A 20420-nucleotide genomic window follows, 5' to 3' on the forward strand; every position below is an offset into this window, starting at 1 on the left:
ATAAAGTACTCGTTTGATTTATTTGATTGTGACAGTCCCTCTATCACCAATGAATCACAAATCATCACTTTATGTTTCTCTTTCTCAGTGGATAAACTGAATCAAAGCTGCTGTTATCTGCAGTTATACATTTTACAGAGACCAGTAGCCTATTCATTAGATTTTAAGAACTTTTTTGGCACTTTTATCAGAAGGAAAGCATAATAGAATTGTATAAAATAATAATAAAGACTCTAATTTCAGTCATTTAAACTCAGTAAAAGCTTTTATTTCAATTTAATTTGTAAAATATGATTCGATTTGTATTGTAAACTATTTTTACGCAGTTTTTCCAACTATTTAATACAGAAATAGCTAAAATCCACACTATTATCAATTGGTTAAGGACTTTAAAAATTATTACCACAACCCCCCCCACCCCCCCCCCCCAAAAAAATCTCACTCCAAGCTGAACTCAGAAGTTGGCAGCTCTGCTGTTGCCACTTTTGTTTGTCCTCTTGAAAATAAATCTGTAGGTTTGGCACATTTGGCAGCATCCTCCTCCAATGGATTTTTTCTTCAACCTGTTTATTACGCCCTCCTCCTCTCAGACGCGTATTGTTACGGTAGGGCCGGCCCAGCCTACAGGAGAAAAGTTTTCTTGGATGTGCTATGGACCGAACTAACTCTATGGGAGGGGAGGGGAAAACTCCCTTACATGGTACAACCCATGCAGAGGCTGCGCGCTGCAGTGTCAATGCGAAACGTGTGAAGTGTCATTTAAGAGAAGATAGACTCACTAACGTGACAAATGTAAAAAAAAAAACTCGACCGGCCCAAAAGTGAAGCGGCCCACCGGGAATTCTCCCGGTTCTCCCGATTACCCACCCCGGGCCTGGTATTAGTCCAATACGATGGTTTGTTAACACAGCACAGAATTAAGTGTTCAGATTAACAAACTTACCATAAAAAAGCGGGTGGCCCGACAGACGCTATTACTTCCGCATTTGTCATCGACACTGTTGTCATGTGTTTTTTACGTCATTAAAGGCGGTAACAAAGGGTAACGTAGATATTAACGTCATTTACAGGTGACTGCACTGCCCCGTGTCACTGTTTAGGGCAGCAATTTTCTCATAATTTACAAGTAGTTGAAAACATTATAGATATTGTTAGTATTCAGCTGGACAAAATATATAACACCGGACTAGTGGTTTTTGGATATTTTAATGCAAATATCTTACAAATTGTATCTTTAACAAGCAGAAAGGTAAAGATAACTAAAACAGAAAGACATCACAGCAACAAGATGACATGGTTCAGACAACTTAAATCTTTTCAAAATGTCTTTCATTTAACGGTGCATTTTATCCTTTATCTTAGACAAAGCAGACCATGTTAATTTCATTTAATACATTCTGGAACAAATCTGGGTACACTTATTATTTCTACTTACAAATTAACATTTCTGTTCTGCTCCGTTTACAGTGTTTGGGTGAGATCTAGACCAAGGACTAAGGCGTATACTAGGACAGAACTAAGTGTTGTGGCCCACAGGTGAGACAAACTTTGCTACTTGGTATCTGTTAGACACGATACATTACAAACTTTGCTACTTGGTATCTGTTAGACACAATACATTGAAGAAGGTTCCATTCATATTATACTTAAACTTGGTCCAGGACCGTTTGATTTTTGGTTCATTCACATTGAGAGATCGAAACGTTGCAATAAATTATTTCTATTTTTGCAAGTGGATAGTGTGCGGGACCTCTCTTTTTCTATTTTTCAATTTTGGACTTTCGAGTCCTGCTCTCCTACGCACCTATCGCACACAGGTGTGCGACGTTTATGTGATTTTATTGGTTCATTCACACTGCCAATGATTTTCCAGAATCTGTGTTTATGCCGTAAAGACACATGGTGTGTTTAAAGTCCTGCGCTTTATAGGTTGTTTTCCACAGTGTCTGAAGGTTTGTTATTATTGGGTATTTCTCTCTGCAGAAGACTGCATTTTTGTTTATGATAAGACTGTAATGGAGTGCTTGATGCGCTGTTCTAGTATGCACATGAATTACCCAATTTCAAAATGGATATTTGAAACTCCCTGAACTCTGTCCTAGTCCAGTTTGCAGACATTTCTCATTGTGAATATGAATGTAAATGTTTATTTAAACCCCTGTTTCAGCCAGACACATTAAGGAATGCAGCAACATATAAGACCAGGGGCTCTATCTTGCACCCAGCGCAATTGACTTTGTCAGTGACGCATGTATCATTTCGTATTTTGCACCGGCGCACAGCGGGTTTTTCCCGTCACAGACGCACGTCGGCAAACTAGGGAATGAACTTGCGCTCCCTGGGCGGTTCAGCGCAAAAAAGAGGCGTGTTCCGGCGCAAACCATCCCTGATGCTATTTTGCAGTTTCAATAAAACAATTGCGCCACTGACCAGAAAAAAAAGTTTAAAGTCAGTGGCGCGTTGTTCATTATGCTATTTTAAGGGCGCATGCTTGACCATAATGTATAGCGTGCACAACGCGCATACACTTTGCATCTAATATACACAGATGCAACAGTTATTTTTGCAAATCATAAATTGTTACACTTAAAAATATTAATACACAAGATAAGGGGAATCATAGTGGTGAGCATTGTGGTGATAGTTTTTATTTATTGTGTGGCTGCGTTAAAAAAATCTCATGCAAATAACGATTAAAATATTTTCATAAGTTTGTTGTGTGGTTGTATTACGTTTATTTTATGTAAATAATAATTAAAATGTTTTCATAAGAAACCTTAATGTATATGAACTTGATTTGTAAGAGTACTTTGGGGTTGGACCTTGCTTGCGTTTCTTGAGTCCGATTTCAAAGCCCCCAAACCCTTTCAGCGGTGAGGGTGGACGCAGCGATGTCCTCTGCTGGCGTCAGGTCCTGAGGCAGATCCACCTCCCGTTACACGGCGTGCCGGATTTATGCTGGCAAGCTTGGGATTCCCCCGTCTCCTGACATCATTGTAGCGCTTTGCGCAACAATGGGGATGCCAGCTGATGAGACTTTGGCTATTTCCTCTCACGCCTGTTTAACCTACGCTGATTTGGGCGGGTTTCTCCTATCCCCATACAAAACAACTTCTATGCTTTGACTGCTCTTACAAGAACGTTGGTCTCCTCGGCTGTAAACCGCTCCTGGCGTGCGCCTGGTAAATCCGTCATAATAATAGCAACCCGCCATGGAACTTGCGCCCTTGCGCTTAAAGGGAATGTTGGATAGCGTTCTGATTGGTTTATTTGACGTAACGCCCAAACCACACCTATGAATAATGAACCTACTTCAGACCAACCCCTTATTGATTTGCGCCCAGCGCAAGAGTTATTTCTCACGCCGGGAAAATAGCAACAGCGCCCAAGATCCGCCCACAAACTCACTTGCGCGTTGCGCTTCGCACTTGCGTTTCAGATCGTTAAAATAGGGCCCCAGATGTTTTATGTGCTTACATAAAGTACTGTATGCCTTGTGGACCTTTTTTGATTGTCTTTCCCAAGGGTTTTCAAAGTCCGGACTCCGGGCCGAATCCGGACCCGACGGGAACTTGATCCGGACCCGCGTCCACTTCATATTGCAAGTGCATTCATTTCTATGTGATTGATTAAATGTGTGCATTTGCTACTTTACAAATGCATATTAAACGTGTAAACCGTTCGTTTAGTTTTTATTTCTTTTTAGATTTAAGAGTATTCCTGGTCCGAAAATAAAACGAGTTATTAAAAAATTTCCTGTGTGACGCTGTAACCATCACACCCAGATATTATGCACAGCTACTTCATGTACTACGGCTTTTGATCAGTAAGTCCTTATCAATCTGAAATCACTGTTGGTTTGAGTCGTTTATAACATGCATTTGAAAAAGCAACCCTCGTCAAACATAATCTTTATACATATTCTTTATTATCATGAAAATACCTGAAGAGGTTTGAAGAACATAAATATAAATATATCCTTATGACATTTCCTGGAGCTGCGTGTGTCTGGTTCTTCGTCTGCAGCGCATATTGAGTTTCTGCACAAGAGCGCCCCTTGGCTTTTGGATGTAGCAGCATTTCACTGTAATTCATTGAGAAGCAGCAAGCATCATCGGCCAATTTATAGGTGCACCCCTAATTTTGGTCAGTGTCTCCGTCTACCAACCACACCTTTTTTGCACGGTTTATGCATCTGAATGGAAGACAAACTGTGCCATTTCTCTAATTAGGTTGCCCTGTATTTTACACCTGGTTACATTTGGCATACTTCTTGTGTTTATGTTTAATTTTTTTATTTTAAATGCAAAATACACTTGTTATAAATGTACTTTAATAGAAAATACTTTTTCCAAACTATTTGTGTTGATTTGTTATATAAACAAATTATTTACATAAAGTTATTACCATGCTTGACAATTTTTGTAATGACCAGTTTTTCCGGACCTATAAAAATGATAAGAATCCAGATTTGGACCTTTGAATGTAAACTTTGAGAACCCCTGGTCTATCCAATATACATGATTGTTCACGTTTGCCATAGGCACCTAAATTTAAATATAAAAATGTGATCGTATGATTAATAAAAATTTTTGGATGTTTCAATTTAGGTGATCCTAAAGCAACAAAGAGGAACCTTGGACAGGAAGAAGTGGTTTCCAGATCTTTAAAAGGCGGTGTTTACATAGTTGGGACAGGAAACAAAGGCAACAAAGAGGAACCTCTAAGGTTTAAAGGCGCTGCTTGCAGAGACGAGTGTAGGAAACAAAGGCTGTTTCTCAATATGCGTTCTTCAGCGATCTTGCGTCCTTGTGTCCTCGCTCTACGTCATCATTAACCGGCAACGTTCATTTCCAATTCTCAAGAACGCAAGTATAGAGGAAGCGTGAAAGTACCCGGATGTGTTCTTGATATCGAGGATGCATCGAGTGCAGACTTGCGCGCTGAAATCTGGGGAAGTCACGTGACCAACAAGAAGATCACACACACATCTCAATTCTCACAAGTGCGTTTTGTGTTCTCGCGACCTTCTGAGTTCGTTCTTCCAAGGTCACCTGGCAAGACCGTTCTTTGCGTTCTTAGAATTGAGAAAACGGCCAAAGACAGAAGACCTGACAAGAATCTTTTATGATTATATTTTTTTGTTATGTACCTGCACATTATTATTTACAATATATTTCTAAGATACATAAATATTGTATATGAAATCCAGGCTACTGTCTTAACATCTAATGACATCTAAAGTTTAAATTCACTGATTTAACATTGAGTTCAGTCTTTGGCATGGCCTTACTCAGTCAATATTGAAGATGTCAAGATTATATTTTTACAGAATGTTTTCTGTATTGTGTAGGAGGATTTTATGTAGAAAACAGTAAATCACAAAGAAATTCTTTGCTGGGTTTTCACAGGCCGTGTCCCATTTGTACAACATATGTAAATTATCTTGAGACTAAAACTTCAGACATCCAAACTATTTTTTAAACTATCTATTACTTATTTTATCATTTCAAATGCAGCCAGCCTTTGCCTAGAATTTGAAATATATACCCTTGGGTTTTTTCAGTAATTTTTTGAAAACTCACCCTGAGATATTTTTAAACAATGTTAAAGAAATTTTCATGTATTATGGGCTTGAATCACTTGTTTATTTGATCATTTTGTTCATTTTAGTTTTATATTGAAATATATTTATATGTTGGCACGAGATCTTGTGCAAACGCCCCTGTGTGTGACACATCTAAATATTCTGTTACTGATTTATCCAAGTTGTTTATGTGTTATATTTGTCAAATGAATACATTTGCAACGGTTATTGAGAGTGGTGTACTTGTTTTTAGTTATTTATTGCATGGAAGCACATTATTCTGGATAAGTGTGAATGAATAAAGGTTTAAATTAATAAATAAATGGCCGGTAAAGCCCGCGCAGAGCGGCTGAAATCGCATCGTTTAAACATCGGCCCGAGGGCATTTGCGACGAGATGCCAACATCTAGACGACATCTTCCCAATTAGCAAACGCTCCCTGAGCGACATCTTACGATGGAACTTTGAAAGTCGGGACAACGTCGGCAAGATGTATGTGTGCTGACTTTGCATTTATAAATTATTCAAATCGCCGGGCCGCCTGAGGGCTTAATTTATATTTCTAGGATTATTATTATGGTTAAGTAGGTCTCTGTAACATAAATGTTAGAAATGTTACACATAGCATTCTTTCTTAACCCTGAAACTAAACCATTTAAGATGCCCGCTTTACGGTAGCCTATACATATTTAAATAATAGATATAATAATAATAATAATATCATAAACGTGCGATAGTCGAATAATAGCGAAAATGAACGACCTACCAGTCAACTAGGAAAATCTTTGGTCGAGGGCAGCCCTAGTTAACACTTTATCTTGTAAAAACATTTGCTAAGGTGACAGGCATGCTTTACTGTGTAGTTGCAATGCAGATGCATTACCGTACAATCCTATACCAGACTATGTTGTTCCAGCTGTCTGGGTAAAGACTGAGGTGAGTTTAACTTCGTTAAAAAATTTATCAGTTTAAAAGAGTAAACAAATGTGTGTGATTTGATTTTTGACTTCTGTATTTGATAGACATTACTGCCTCTTGGAGAACAGCAAACCATTCTCCAGACAGAGACAAAGACATGGACATCAAAACAGAAAATGAAGTAAGATGATGTATATTATGTTCATTATTTATCTTTGTGCAGTTTGATTTGATGAATTACATTATTGTCTATATCTAATTTGTTAAGTCTCTTATTAGGGTAATTTGTCTAATATTCATATAAGTTACAAAAGCACAAGTTTTGGCTTAAAAGTGACACCATGTTTTAAAAATATTCCAGGTACTTGATCTTGGATTGTTTGGAGTGAACGCTGGATAATAATGAAGCAGGAAATGAAAATGCTTGACTAAAACAATTTTTATACTTGGTAAGTGCTTTATTTAATTGGTAATTTAGAAATCCTTCTGGAACTCTGAAATCTGCAAACATATTTTTTCCTATGTCTTGAATTGAATGTTAAAAGTATCAGTTCTTGGACTGGCAGTGTGTACTATATCATTTTTGTCCTTACTCTTATGCATTTTATGTAAATGTATTTTCTAACTGTATTTTATGATTTTTTTCTGTAGGCTGTAAGAAGTCCTTTGTGTGCACAGACATGACTGGAGATTAAAGTTACTAAATGTTGCTTTTTTCTAGCTGGTGACATAACATGGTATTATTTTCAAATGTATTTATCTAATACACATTTGCACATTTGTAAACATTCATTTTATATTGCATTTTTTTATATTTAACCAGTTGTTGTATATATTGCTTTCTGTTATTACATCTGTTTTTTTCACCTGTTTATTGTTTAAAACAATTAAGTTTATGTTTCTCTGTTAGCTTTTATGTTACTTTGGCTATTTCTTTGCTTTTATTTGATCCTTCTACTGTTATTTGTTTATTTGGCAGAACATTTGACATTTCATTTATTTTGCTGTTATCTGAAATTATTCTTGTCAACATCAATAAAACACTATATTTGCTTTATATCTGTGTTTTTCAATTATACATTTTACGGTATATAAATATATTTTGGTCACTTTATGGCTATTTTCTGGGGCATCTGGATAAGTTGTGGGTGGGTTCTGGGGTAAATATGGTAATTTTGGTTATTTTCTGGGTTACATTTGGGGTTTCTGGAAAAGTTGTGGGTAAGTTTGGGGATAAATGTGGTAATTTGGGCTCTTTTCTGGTTGTTATCTGGAGATTCCGGGAGAGCTGTGGCTGATTTCTCGAGGTGTGAAAGGGTTGCGGCTAAATTATGGTCTGCTTTCGGCTAGATTCTGGATTACTTAAGGCAAGCAGCTCTGGGACCAATCAAGGACCGTAAGCCGTGGCGGCATGTGTGCCAAAAGAACAGCCTGAACTCAGCCATTTCTGGCCCTGAAAATTTTTGCTATCTGGGTGGTTCCTCATTTCCATTATCTTTAAATCAATAACAGTCAATACAGTTTTATAGCTTCCACTGAGCTTGTGACCTGAAGGCTTTTAATATACTGTATATGTCACTTAAATTTGGACAAACATTATGTAGAAATTTGTGTGTTAATGTTTGTTCCTCCTCCCAGTGTTGTAAGCATGCTTATTTCTCCATTCCTGAAAACAAAAAAGAGATACAAAAATCAATAATAACCTGAGTGAGATAAATTACAAATCATAAATCAGGGGCCGGTTGCACCAGCTGGGCATACACCCGGTCGTAAGACTAGTCTGGACATCAAAAGCGCTTTAGTCCTACGTAGAATTTTCACCTGTTGCACCATTTAGTCTGAGACTAAATCTTACATCTAGACAAGGGTAGGCGTAACTATAAAGTATTGATGTGTTTCAATGGCAAAACTATAAATAATTAAATTGACGATAAATTGGCATGTCTGATTCACACAGGATACACGTGCAGTGGGCTTCATGCATGATAAAGTGAGAGACCACACTTATAAATTCTTATACTTAGATGTTTAGAAGAAAGATAACTTATTAACAGCTTTGACTGCAAACAGCAAAAGCTTTCTTTTAGTTAATGCAGGTTGTGTTTGATGGGTTTGCACGTGATGCACGCATCCTGAGCGAAAGAACACTAGAAAATGTGTGAAAGGAGTTTGTAACCATAGTAATGCAAATGCCGTAATATCACTGCAGTTAAACGCATATGCGGGAAAGCACATCATCTACGCTGAGCATAGCTGCAGCTGGTTGTAGTTTCAGATGGTGCAACAGGCATAAATATTTTTCACAAAGCCAGACGTAGCTAAGCTGGACGTAGCAAAGCCAGCCCCTGATGTACAACAATAGGGTATTTTACACAATTTACACTTCATGCATTTCCATACTGCAGTGTGTTAGTTAGCACACTGGTGTCAGAACCATTATATGTCTCACTCACTTTTTCTCTAATTAAGCGCATATGTCTGTTTACTTGTCAGAACACTGTCAGTGAAATCTATTCTAAGAGAGGAATGCCCTAATAAATTAAGCTCTCTTCTGCATTTTAGCTACAGCCTTGACTTCCACAAAATTCATTCCACTTGGCTCATTAAGAATTAAGAGTCTATAGAATTTAAACTTTATTTCACTACTTGCGCCGGCTGCACTGCGGGCCGTGACACAACAAGGTAAACAAAGTTCTTAGGCTATTAAAAGACATCACCAAAAATGTCCATGTTCCACTAGTTCAATAACAATATTATAAAGCGACGTGAACACTTTTGCATGCAAAGAAAACAAAACAAATGATTTTATTCAACAATTTGTTCTCCTCCTTGGTCCTTCTGTGAGTGTTCACAAGCAGACTACGGCACATGCTGCTGATGTGACCTGCTGACGTAGTTCCCAGAGTACAGACACAGAATATGCTGGTAAGTAATTTGTGCATTTGTATGGGTTGTTTAAGTATTGCCTACAATGTCTTAAAAAGGGGGGAAAACATGATACTAATAAAATTGAAGGCGCAAAGAACACTTGGGACAAGATTTACTATACAGAGCAAATTAGCACAATCTACTAAGAGCAACGCAAATTAGTTCAGGGTCAGAAAAATAGGCAGAGCTGATCTTGAGTTCAGCACCACGGACATCGCAGCGGAAATTCGGGGTGTGTAATCTCAGCTAAAAAAAACATAGTACACTGAAAAGAACTGGGGAACAAAAAATGAAGGATTATGTTGGAGAAAATGTATTTCTTATGACATTTTTGAAGATATTATGTTACCATTTATGAATGTATAATCCTTTGCTTAGAATCATATTTACCAGCTACTCAGAAAAACTGCCAAGGTGAAATAGTGGGTAGAATGTTCTCTTGTTATCATACGACCTTTGATTACTGCATATTCAAGTTGCATCATCAAGTTACCATCTCTGTTTTGGTAGAATGTAGTCAATCCTATTCTTCTAGACTTAGAAAAATGTGTGATGATGTTACCATTGTGAAGGTCTGTGAGGTTCGACCTTCGGAATGAACCAAACCAGTGATTAAAGCCTAAATAAATACAGTCCGCAGAGAAGCTCAGATCGAGAGACAGTTGAGTGTTTCCTGATGGGACATCTCAATCTGGGTTCTCCCTGCAGAATATTATACACCCCATTCGTGGTCTGAGTGTGTCTTATGTTTGTTAAGGTTCATAAGTATTTTAAACCTGACAGATTACAAGAAATTTTGAAACATTTGGTATTGTGTGACTTCTCATAGTGACTCCTATTTTATTTACTTCAGCAAATAAATAATAAAATGGCTTGGCAAACAATATCTTTGAATAATATGTTCCTCTGGTTTTCCAAACAAACTGTTAAAACAATCCTCTGCATTGTCTCACGTGTTCTCTGCTTTCTGTAGGTATGTTAACATGCAACAAAATAATCCATTTGTAATCGTATTGATGGCTCAATCGTATTGAAAAGTCTTCATGTAAAAACCTTAATCAATACGATTGAGGAAGATTAGATGCAAATTTGGATCGTATTGAAGGGGGTATTATTAAGGTAACGTTAATGGGGTCACATGCTGTACATACTGTACGAAATTCTGCAGCATCTATGTGTACTTTTAAAACATTAGGCTACTTAAAGTAATAAAATAGCGTTATGCCTTTTGAAAGTTGTGCCTGTTTTCATTACCTATATCTGAAAACTTGAGAACAACTTTCTCCAACTCATAAAAAAAACGTGAACTCGACGAGAGATGCTGTCCGTTACGGAATTGCTGGGGATCTGCCAAATGATGTTAAATCACAAGCATTTTTTTTCTAAAAACGTAACATATATGTACAAAATGTTACATGTCCCCTTTAAGTTGCGCATGTGCGCAGCCGCATATTGAAGGCGCGCGTCCAGTTTAGCCAGCGGACCAAAATAAAATTTCTGAAGATTATAAATGTCCACTCAGGGAGCAGCAGTAGCGACAGAAAAAGCATCACAAAACAGGTTAATCTTAAAGGCACGTGTGTCTTACTTTCAGAATGTTATTTTAGAATCAGTGCGACATGATGTCTCATCTACATTTCTGAACTTGAATGGCTGTTTCACACTGTTTAGATTTGTAATTGCTTAAGCACTAATTCAACAGGCTAATGACACCACACTGTCTCTGCATTATAAACTGTGACAAAACTATCGCTCTCATTAAAAAATGAATGAAACGGACAACCTCTATCCCCACAAGAATAGACAGTCTTTGTGCCATTCACCATGATCAGCCATCTTTACCAACTGAAAGCCCAGGTTCAGTTAAATGTGTAATTGTCCATCTCACTCTAAAATTAAAATGTATTACACTGCAAATACCTTAAAATAATAATTAAACTAAATCTACTTTAACAAAAAAATACACACATAAAATGATGCATGTACAACAACAGCATAAAAGTGCTAATGTACTGTCTTAATATAGTATGGCTGTGTGACAATATGGTTTGTTTTTATTTATTTAGTCCTTGATTCTGATTGTGCCTAATACAAAAAAGCAGATTCTCATACCTTACTGCTTACTTGAATATCTGTGTTTTACACATTTACTGTAGTATCGGGGGTCCTTGCTCCATGCCTCTCTTATCTAAGGGGTCCCCACCCCGAAATACATTGAAGACACCTGGTTTAAACTGTTTCCAACAGTTGCTTTTTTCTGTGGGTTAAAGATTAAATGATTTTGTTGCTTAGTTATTGGAAGTTGGGCTGTGAATAGTCTTTGGGATGCTTTTGGGCTAGTTTTGAATGTCCATTCGGATGGTTTTGATAAGTTCCGCTGACTCTGTAGCTGTCTTTAAGAATCGGCTAAAACCCAACACTTCCACCAGCACCTCACTTACTAATTCAGAGCTTAATATCTTTTTCTACTTTTCATCTTTATCTGTACATTTTCTTAAAAAGAAATACTAACCCTTGGCTATGTATACTGTGTTAGACTGTGATGAGACTAGTTCTAGTACACTTATGTATTTCTATTCTTGTATTGCTCACATTGCTTCTATTGTTTACTTCATTTGTAAGTAGCTTTGGACAAAAGCATTTGCTAAATGTAAATGTATAAACCTACTAGAAACATACCAGGATCTGGCCCTTTGATGTTCACATCAAGAGACCAGCCCCACACTGTCCATATTTAACAGCTATTCTGTGATCCAAGTATCAGCCTGGCATAAAATAGACAAAATTTGTAAAAGGAGTAGTGAAAAACAACTTTACAAATGCTTTGAAATAAGACACAAACAGAATGTCAAAAACTGACAAATGAGATATTGTTGCAATCGGCATGAATACAATTTCACAAAGAAAATTAATATCAAACAAAGTATTCAGAAGTTATAGGCTGTTTTATATAGTTTATAAACCCTAGGTGGCACTGTCTTTACACTTTTCAGGTACCTTCTGGACATCATGGGGGCGCGGCTCTGCTGCTGACCCAGTGTCTTACCTGTCTGTCTCGTGTTTGTCCTGTGTTCGGTGAATTTTGTGTTGTTTAAGTGAGCGAGCCTGCATTTTCTTTGAGGCAAAATGAAGTTCAGTGTTGGCATGTTACTTTGGCTGGCTGTGTGCCTTTTCAGTGGTTTAATCACCGAACTATGGAGTTTATATGGAAACGCTGGAATCCACCTACACGCGGGACCAGCTGTTGTCACTCAGACACACAATCAAACCGGAGCTGGTCAAGTATCCGAAGTATATAGAGCACACGTGTCATCTCTCCAGAAATGGTGCGATGAAAGTTCCTTGGGGATAAATGTAACAAAAACAAAGGAACTTGCCTTTCATGAAAAGGACCCTGTGCAGCCCCTTATAATTAAGGGTCAAATTGTAGAGGTAGAAAAGTTAAAATAACTCGGCACATATATTGATTCTAATCTAAATTTCGGTGAAAACACAGACTATATTTTTAAAACCTGTAACCAACGTCTACATCTACTGCGCAAGCTCAACTCCTTTAGAGTGAGCAAGCACATTATGGAAATAGTCTATAAGAACCTGATAGAGAGTATTCTAACTTTCAACATGGCGATTTAAACGTAAAAGGGAGAAGCAAGCTGCAGAGAATAGTAAACCTCGCCTCAAAAATCATAGGGACAAATCAGAAACAACTAAGTTCCATGTACGAGGAAGTTCTCAGGAAAAAAGCTTTTAAAATAGCAAACGATCTTACTCATCCGCCCTCTGCCAGACGTTATAAAGAACCTAGGGCAAATCGTAATATTTTTAAAAATTATTTCATTCCTAATGCAATTCGTGACTGTGGTGCCCTTGAGCAAGACACCTTACCCTAATTGCTTCCCCGGGTGCTGGGATAGCTGCTCACTGCTCCAGGTGTACGTGTGTTCACGACTTGCAGCGCGTGTGTTCACTATTCACAGGGATGGGTTAAATGTAGAGGTCACATTTTGAGTATGCGTTGCATACTTGACAAGCTCGTCACTTTAACTTGCATTGTCTTTTTCAAAATTATAGAGAATTATTTTCTGTAAAAAAGGTCTTGGTTTAACCTTAAGCCAGTGGTTCCCAAACTTTTTCCACCAGGCCCCCCTTTTGTACAGAAAAATATTTTCAAGCCCCTCTCAGATATATCCTTTGCATGAAAATTCCTTATAGTATGTATTTAAAACAATGTAATCAATTACTACAACTTCAGTTTGTGACGTCTACAAAAACTAAATAAGAAAAAAAGGCAGTGTTTCCCATACATTGATTTAGTTGTGGCGCACTGCCACAGAATCAACACTGGCCCCAACAGACTAGATTTTCATGATTCCCATTAGAGCCCTGCATTTCAGCCCAAGCCCGATGGGGCACAACCTTTTTAAGCCCTTCGGGTCGGTTTTCGGGGAAATTTTAACGTCACAGCAGATACGCGGTCCGGACCTCGGGTTTATTTAGGCTTCTCCATCTTTTTATATTTTTCAATTTAATTAAAAGAACCTTTTGACAGACATTGATGATTGCAAAACAAACATCCCAGCTAACACACGACGTACTAGTTACGTAATTTATTGGTCATTTTTGGTAATTTCATGACTTACCAGCTGGCAACGTAACTGTTACGTCCTAGGAAGGTAATTTCATTACCATTACAGAACCAAATCACCACGTCGCCAGTACGGACTCCTTACGTCACAAGATATCCAAGTACGTCCCAGTTAAGTAATAAATTGGTAATATTTTGGTAATTTCATAACTTACTGGCAACGTAACTGTTACGTCCTATGGAGGTAATTTCATTACCTTTTCAGTACCAAATCACCACGTCGCCAGTACGGACTCCTTACGTCGCAAGATAACCAAGTACGTCCCAGTTACGTAATAAATTCGTACTATTTTGGTAATTTCATAACTTACTGGCAACGTAACTGTTACGTCCCAGGGAGGTAATTTCATTACCTTTACAATTATATAAACATTCATTTCCTTTTCTATTTAGGTAAGCTTATTAAAACTTTTCAGTCTCAAAGTTTCCCTTAAATAAGTCAAAATAACATAGCTGCCAACTCTCACGCATTCACCGTGAGACACCCGCAATTGACCCCATTCTCACACTCTCACGCCACACATCCATTTTCTCACGCAGGCTTGTGCCCACCATTGAGATTCCCATTGAGTTTAATAAAAGTCATGAAATAATTGCCTAATATACCTAATTGTACATACTGTAAAACGCCTATCTCTATCTGGCCCTTCCTCAATCAGCATAAAGCGCTTGTCAAAGTCAAAATGATGCGAAGGCCAATCAAATCAAAGAAGGTGGAGTTATTGTTTACAGATGCCGGAGCGCCAGCTACAAACTACAGAGCGAGCATGCGCGGCTGCGCGATGGTAAAAGAGCAACGCACAATGTAAGTAGCTAAACCAGTGCTCGCAGTACTGACACTTTTATATTTAAGCGTACCTTCACTGTCTTTTGCGTGCCACCACTTCTCATGTTGCTGGTACTTTGCTGCAAAGAGTCAAAGAGCATTTCACTTTATGTGGCACTGCGCATGAAGTTCGGCAGCGAGGACATCAGAGTACCGCGAAAGCAATTCGAAATGTTACAAAAGGGTCCGCCTTTACCTTTGCTCTCGCGTTACTCTGATGTCATACGCCGATCAGTCAGCTCCGCACCAGTCGAACACACAAGCGTCAAGGTCTGGATGAGAAGCAGAGACCTGCCCGGATTCCACGCACATAGATACCCTCAGAAAACAGCAATTTTAATCAACCATCACTCGGGTGTGCATGTTTGCAAGCAGTACAAGCCTGCGTGATGTTTGCTGTGACAGGTTTTAATAAAAGAGAAAAAAGTCAATTGATATTTGACATCTATAAACAATAATATATACGAAATATAATTCTTGACATGCACATTATCTGTTGCTTTAGTTTAATATAAAGTACTCTTTTGATTTATTTGATTGTGACAGTCCCTCTATCACCAATGAATCACAAATCATCACGTTATGTTTCTCTTTCTCAGTGGATAAACTGAATCAAAGCTGCTGTTATCTGCAGTTATACATTTTACAGAGACCAGTAGCCTATACATTAGATTTTAAGAACTTTTTTGGCACTTTTATCAGAAGGAAAGCATAATAGAATTGTATAAAATAATAATAAAGACTCTAATTTCAGTCATTTAAACTCAGTAAAAGCTTTTATTTCAATTTAATTTGTAAAATATGATTCGATTTGTATTGTAAACTATTTTTACGCAGTTTTTCCAACTATTTAATACAGAAATAGCTAAAATCCACACTATTATCAATTGGTTAAGGACTTTAAAAATTATTACCACAACCCCCCCCCCCCCCCCCCCCAAAAAAAAAATCTCACTCCAAGCTGAACTCAGAAGTTGGCAGCTCTGCAAAATAGATTTAATACACACGAACTGCCATTTACATGGGAAACATGAAACAGCACGCGCCTCCCGCCCAGCTGACCTTGACCAGAACGCGCGACCGCTCGTGCACAGTAGAACGGCGTGACAGGAGTCAGGACCGGTCGTTTCTCTGAGACCAGTTTAAATTTCACAAGAACTTATTTTAGTTGCTTAAGAGTTTTATGCTGCACTGACAGGATGTTCATCTGACAGGAAATTTCGTTTTTTTCAGGTAAGACACTACTTCACAAATAAAACGATATTTATGAAAACATGTAGATGTTATTTAACCTTTATTTATTTTATTGTCTTTATTTTAAAGTTTTGTGGGACATGTTTGGCAGAGCTGCCAACTTCTGAGTTCAGCTTGGAGGGAGATTTTTTTTTTTTTTGGGGGGGGGAGTTGTGGTAATAATTTTTAAAGTCCTTAACCAATTGATAATAGTGTGGATTTGAGCTATTTCTGTATTAAATAGTTGGAAAAACTGCGTAAAAATAGTTTACAATACAAATCGAATCATATTTTACAAATTAAATTGAAATAAAAGCTTTTACTGAGTTTAAATGACTGAAATTAGAGTCTTTATTATTATTTTATACAATTCTATTATGCTTTCCTTCTGATAAAAGTGCCGCAAAAGGTCTTAAAATCTAATGTATAGGCTACTGGTCTCTGTAAAATGTATAACTGCAGATAACAGCAGCTTTGATTCAGTTTATCCACTGAGAAAGAGAAACATAAAGTGATGATTTGTGATTCATTGGTGATAGAGGGACTGTCACAATCAAATAAATCAAACGAGTACTTTTTATTAACTCTTTCCCCGCCATTGACGAGATATCTCGTCAATTAAGAGAAAACGCTTCCCCGCCAATGACGAGATTTTCCGTCTTTCCGCAATACCGCTATTATCCACCAGGTGGCGCCCTTCCGCAACTTTTTAAAACCGGAAGTATTGCCCTATGGCAAGCTGCTGCATGTCCGTGTCTGTTTTAAAGATCGCTCTGAATATGCTCTCTATGAAAAATCCGTCATAAAAATGGAATTATCTCTGCTTTTTGCTCAAAATATGGTGTTTTTGCAAAAACCTACCCATATTCAAAAGCTGATTGCAAAAGAACCACTAAAGGTAGGATGAAACGGTTTTTTTGTTTGAAAGCAGAGGGTCTGTTCTTTCATTTGGTATATTGTATGTTTATATATTTAAAGAAGAACATTTTCTGGAAGGCATTAAACTTTGGTGAAAATCATGAAAAACGCTGGCGCTGGCTGGCAACTTTTTTAAAAAATGCTGGCGGTGAAAGAGTTAAACTAAAGCAACAGATAATGTGCATGTCAAGAATTATATTTCGTATATATTATTGTTTATAGATGTCAAATATCAATTGACTTTTTTCTCTTTTATTAAAACCTGTCACAGCAAACATCACGCAGGCTTGTACTGCTTGCAAACATGCACACCCGAGTGATGGTTGATTAAAATTGCTGTTTTCTGAGGGTATCTGTGTGCGTGGAAACCGGGCAGGTCTCTGCTTCTCATCCAGACCTTGACGCTTGTGTGTTCGACTGGTGCGGAGCTGACTGATCGGCGTATGACATCAGAGTAACGCGAGAGCAAAGGTAAAGGCGGACCCTTTTGTAACATTTCGAATTGCTCTCGCGGTACTCTGATGTCCTCGCTGCCGAACTTTATGCGCAGCGCCACATAAAGTGAAATGCTCTTTGACTCTTTGCAGCAAAGTACCAGCAACATGAGAAGTGGTGGCACGCAAAAGACAGTGAAGGTACGCTTAAATATAAAAGTGTCAGTACTGCGAGCACTGGTTTAGCTACTTACATCGTGCGTTGCTCTTTTACCATCGCGCAGCCGCGCATGCTCGCTCTGTAGTTTGTAGCTGGCGCTCCGGCATCTGTAAACAATAACTCCACCTTCTTTGATTTGATTGGCCTTCGCATCATTTTGACTTTGACAAGCGCTTTATGCTGATTGAGGAAGGGCCAGATAGAGATAGGCGTTTTACAGTATGTACAATTAGGTATATTAGGCAATTATTTCATGACTTTTATTAAACTCAATGGGAATCTCAATGGTGGGCACAAGCCTGCGTGAGAAAATGGATGTGTGGCGTGAGAGCGTGAGAATGGGGTCAATTGTTTGGCATTGAGATATTTGCATAATGCTGGCTCCGCCCCGCCAGGTGCGTATATAAGCAGCAGGTGCAAATATGGAAATTAGCTCTTTCGCTTCGAAAGCCGGCATTATCTGCTACTGAGAAGCTACTCTCTGCTCTTCTGGGAACGGTTGCTGAAGTTGATCGACAAGCAGTGCTGACACAGCGGACGCTCGCAGTATTCCACTGCTCTGCATATTTTTGTTTTGAGTTTAGTGTGTGCGTTGTCTCTCCCTGTGCGCATCATCAGCTGAGCACCTAAGAGTGATTTCCCTAAAGAGTGATACGTGAGAGCTCTGTGTCTTTTTAAAGACAGCCACTCTCTCGTATATTCGGAGATCAGCGTCCTTTTCAGGATAGCTTTTCCTCCGTGCGATCTTGGATGCGAGAAGTACAGGGATTCCAGTGACGGTCACGAGCGCTGTCTTCGTGCTTGGGCATCGAGCACTCCGAGGCTGCGTTCGTGGAGAGCTTTTGCTCTCTCTGTGAGAACATAACCCTCTTGGATTGCGGAGACGACTGTCGTTTTTACGGGAACGCTGTCCGCGCCTTTGCAGTGCTGAACGCCGCCATGGTGCGGCTGTCAAGCGCTCGCAGGACGCTCTTCGCATCACTACGCTGAGTAGGACGGAGGATGCGTCCTTCACCTACCGGCCTTCTTATCCTCAGCCGGTTGAGGCTCCGGTGGAGACTGCAGAGTCGTGTTCTAAGATTTCTGCCGAATCCATTGGACCTCCTTCTGATCCCGTCACTTCTGCAGCATCAGAGGGGTGCCCCTTTTTCCCTCCGAGGCGGAGTCGTCCCGGAGATGGCGGCCGTGCCCGCTCGAGCGGCGGAAACGGTAGAGTTGGAGGGGTTAACCCCTCTCCGCCCGAACCGTCACGCCCACATGATTGGTACTTCGGAGCTGCCCGGGCCTCTATGGTCCTCACCTCCTGTGCCTGCCTTTCCCGACAGCACGAAGAGCTGACGTGATTTGCGGCCGTCTCGGCCGTTCAGCTTTCACCCCTCACCTCCATCACCAACGGAGCCGCTATAAGGACGGGGATCCCTTCAGTAGAGGGGGGGGTTGCGATGCAGCTGTGTTCCTGGAGGGACCACCCAACCCTTCCCTCCCGTGTGTATAGACAGTCGTCCGGTTACGGGCGCTGCCCATCAGTCATGCGGAGACGCGGCTTCAGCCCTGCACGCAATAACATTGCTGCAGCGACTTTAGAGATTTACAAGGGAGGCAGCGACCTTCAGTCGTGCGATGTCCACCACAGTGGTTCAAGATCGCCACCTTTGGCTGTGTCTGGCTTACATGACGGACGCAGACGAGAACAACTTCCTGAATGCTCCTGTCTCACAGACCGGCCTCTTCGGCGAGCCCGGGGAGTCGTACAGCTCCGCTGCGCAGACTGAGGCGATCTCCTAGGCCGTGCCCCGGCGGAAGAGAACTGCCCTGGTCCACCAACGGCGGCTCCTCAGTCTGCCTCTCGCCGTCGGCGTCCTGCGGCGGCCACCTCCGTTCCCCTCCTCGGACCCCATCTCGGCAGCGCAGGGGAACCGGTCGTCAGCAGCTCGCCCCGCCCGCTTAGCCACTTCCCGTGAAAATCGGGAGTTTAAGTGGCCAGAGACGGGCGACCCGGAGTGGCAGAGGATCACACTTCAGGAGACGGTGATTCGCTCCTTCCCCCGGAAGAGGGCCGGGTGGAAAATCTTTGGTTTCATTTTGTTCCACCGGCTGTCCAGCCGGTACCCACATAACCACACTAAGAGTGCATTCCTCTTCCCTCTCCAGGTCTCCTGAGGATCGAGAGAGCCGTGAGCGGGCACACACACCAGCTCACCCTCCTCCTCCTCTTTCGCCAGCGGGTGTTTTTCGGAGTCTGCGCTCTCCGCACAGGAGACCAGACAACCGTCACCCTCAGCGGGCTCAGGTCAGTGTCACACACACACATACTGTAGATGTTTATGCTGTCACAGCAGACGCACCGGCAGTCCTACCTGTCTCGCTTCGCTGCCCCACTGCGGGTACTTCGGTAGTGTCGTTAATTCTCCTCGTACGGTCCCTGGATGCTTCGCTTCAGTTCCCAGCCCGTCTCGTTGGGTTTTACGCACTATCCGCCTCGGTTACGAAATACAATTACCGGCACTCCCCCAAATTCTCGGGCATTCGTTTCACTATAGTGAAGCGTCAGATGCACATGTACTGCGTGCAAAAGTCAATGTCCTGCTGGCGAAGGACATTTTGAGCCGGTCCCTCTTACCGAGATGATGATAGGGTTTTTCCAGCCTTTATCTCATAGTACCCAAAATACGCGGTGGGTTACGACCGATTTGATTTACGCACCGGCTCTC

At 40.2% G+C, this 20420-nt stretch overlaps 1 protein-coding gene and 1 long non-coding RNA gene across 2 annotated transcripts in view; one reads left to right on the plus strand and one right to left on the minus strand.

The window, feature by feature from the left end:
• Nucleotides 1-1092: 1092 nt before the first annotated feature.
• LOC135760720 (uncharacterized) lies at nucleotides 1093-7282 on the plus strand. The gene is made up of 3 exons (XR_012335303.1): nucleotides 1093-6686; nucleotides 6867-6954; nucleotides 7157-7282. It is a non-coding gene; the product is annotated as an uncharacterized lncRNA (long non-coding RNA).
• A 755-nt stretch (nucleotides 7283-8037) lies between these two features.
• The window catches only part of kif6 (kinesin family member 6), a 677660-nt gene continuing 665277 nt past the window's right edge, over nucleotides 8038-20420 (minus strand). The window contains exon 22 of the mRNA XM_065274836.2: nucleotides 8038-8171. Coding sequence (XP_065130908.2) covers nucleotides 8158-8171 — 14 coding nt within the window. The 3' untranslated portion in view covers nucleotides 8038-8157. The remainder of the gene's footprint in view (nucleotides 8172-20420) is intronic.

The sequence above is a fragment of the Paramisgurnus dabryanus genome, chromosome 17 (assembly GCF_030506205.2).
Source record: "Paramisgurnus dabryanus chromosome 17, PD_genome_1.1, whole genome shotgun sequence".
NCBI classification, from domain to species: domain Eukaryota; kingdom Metazoa; phylum Chordata; class Actinopteri; order Cypriniformes; family Cobitidae; genus Paramisgurnus; species Paramisgurnus dabryanus.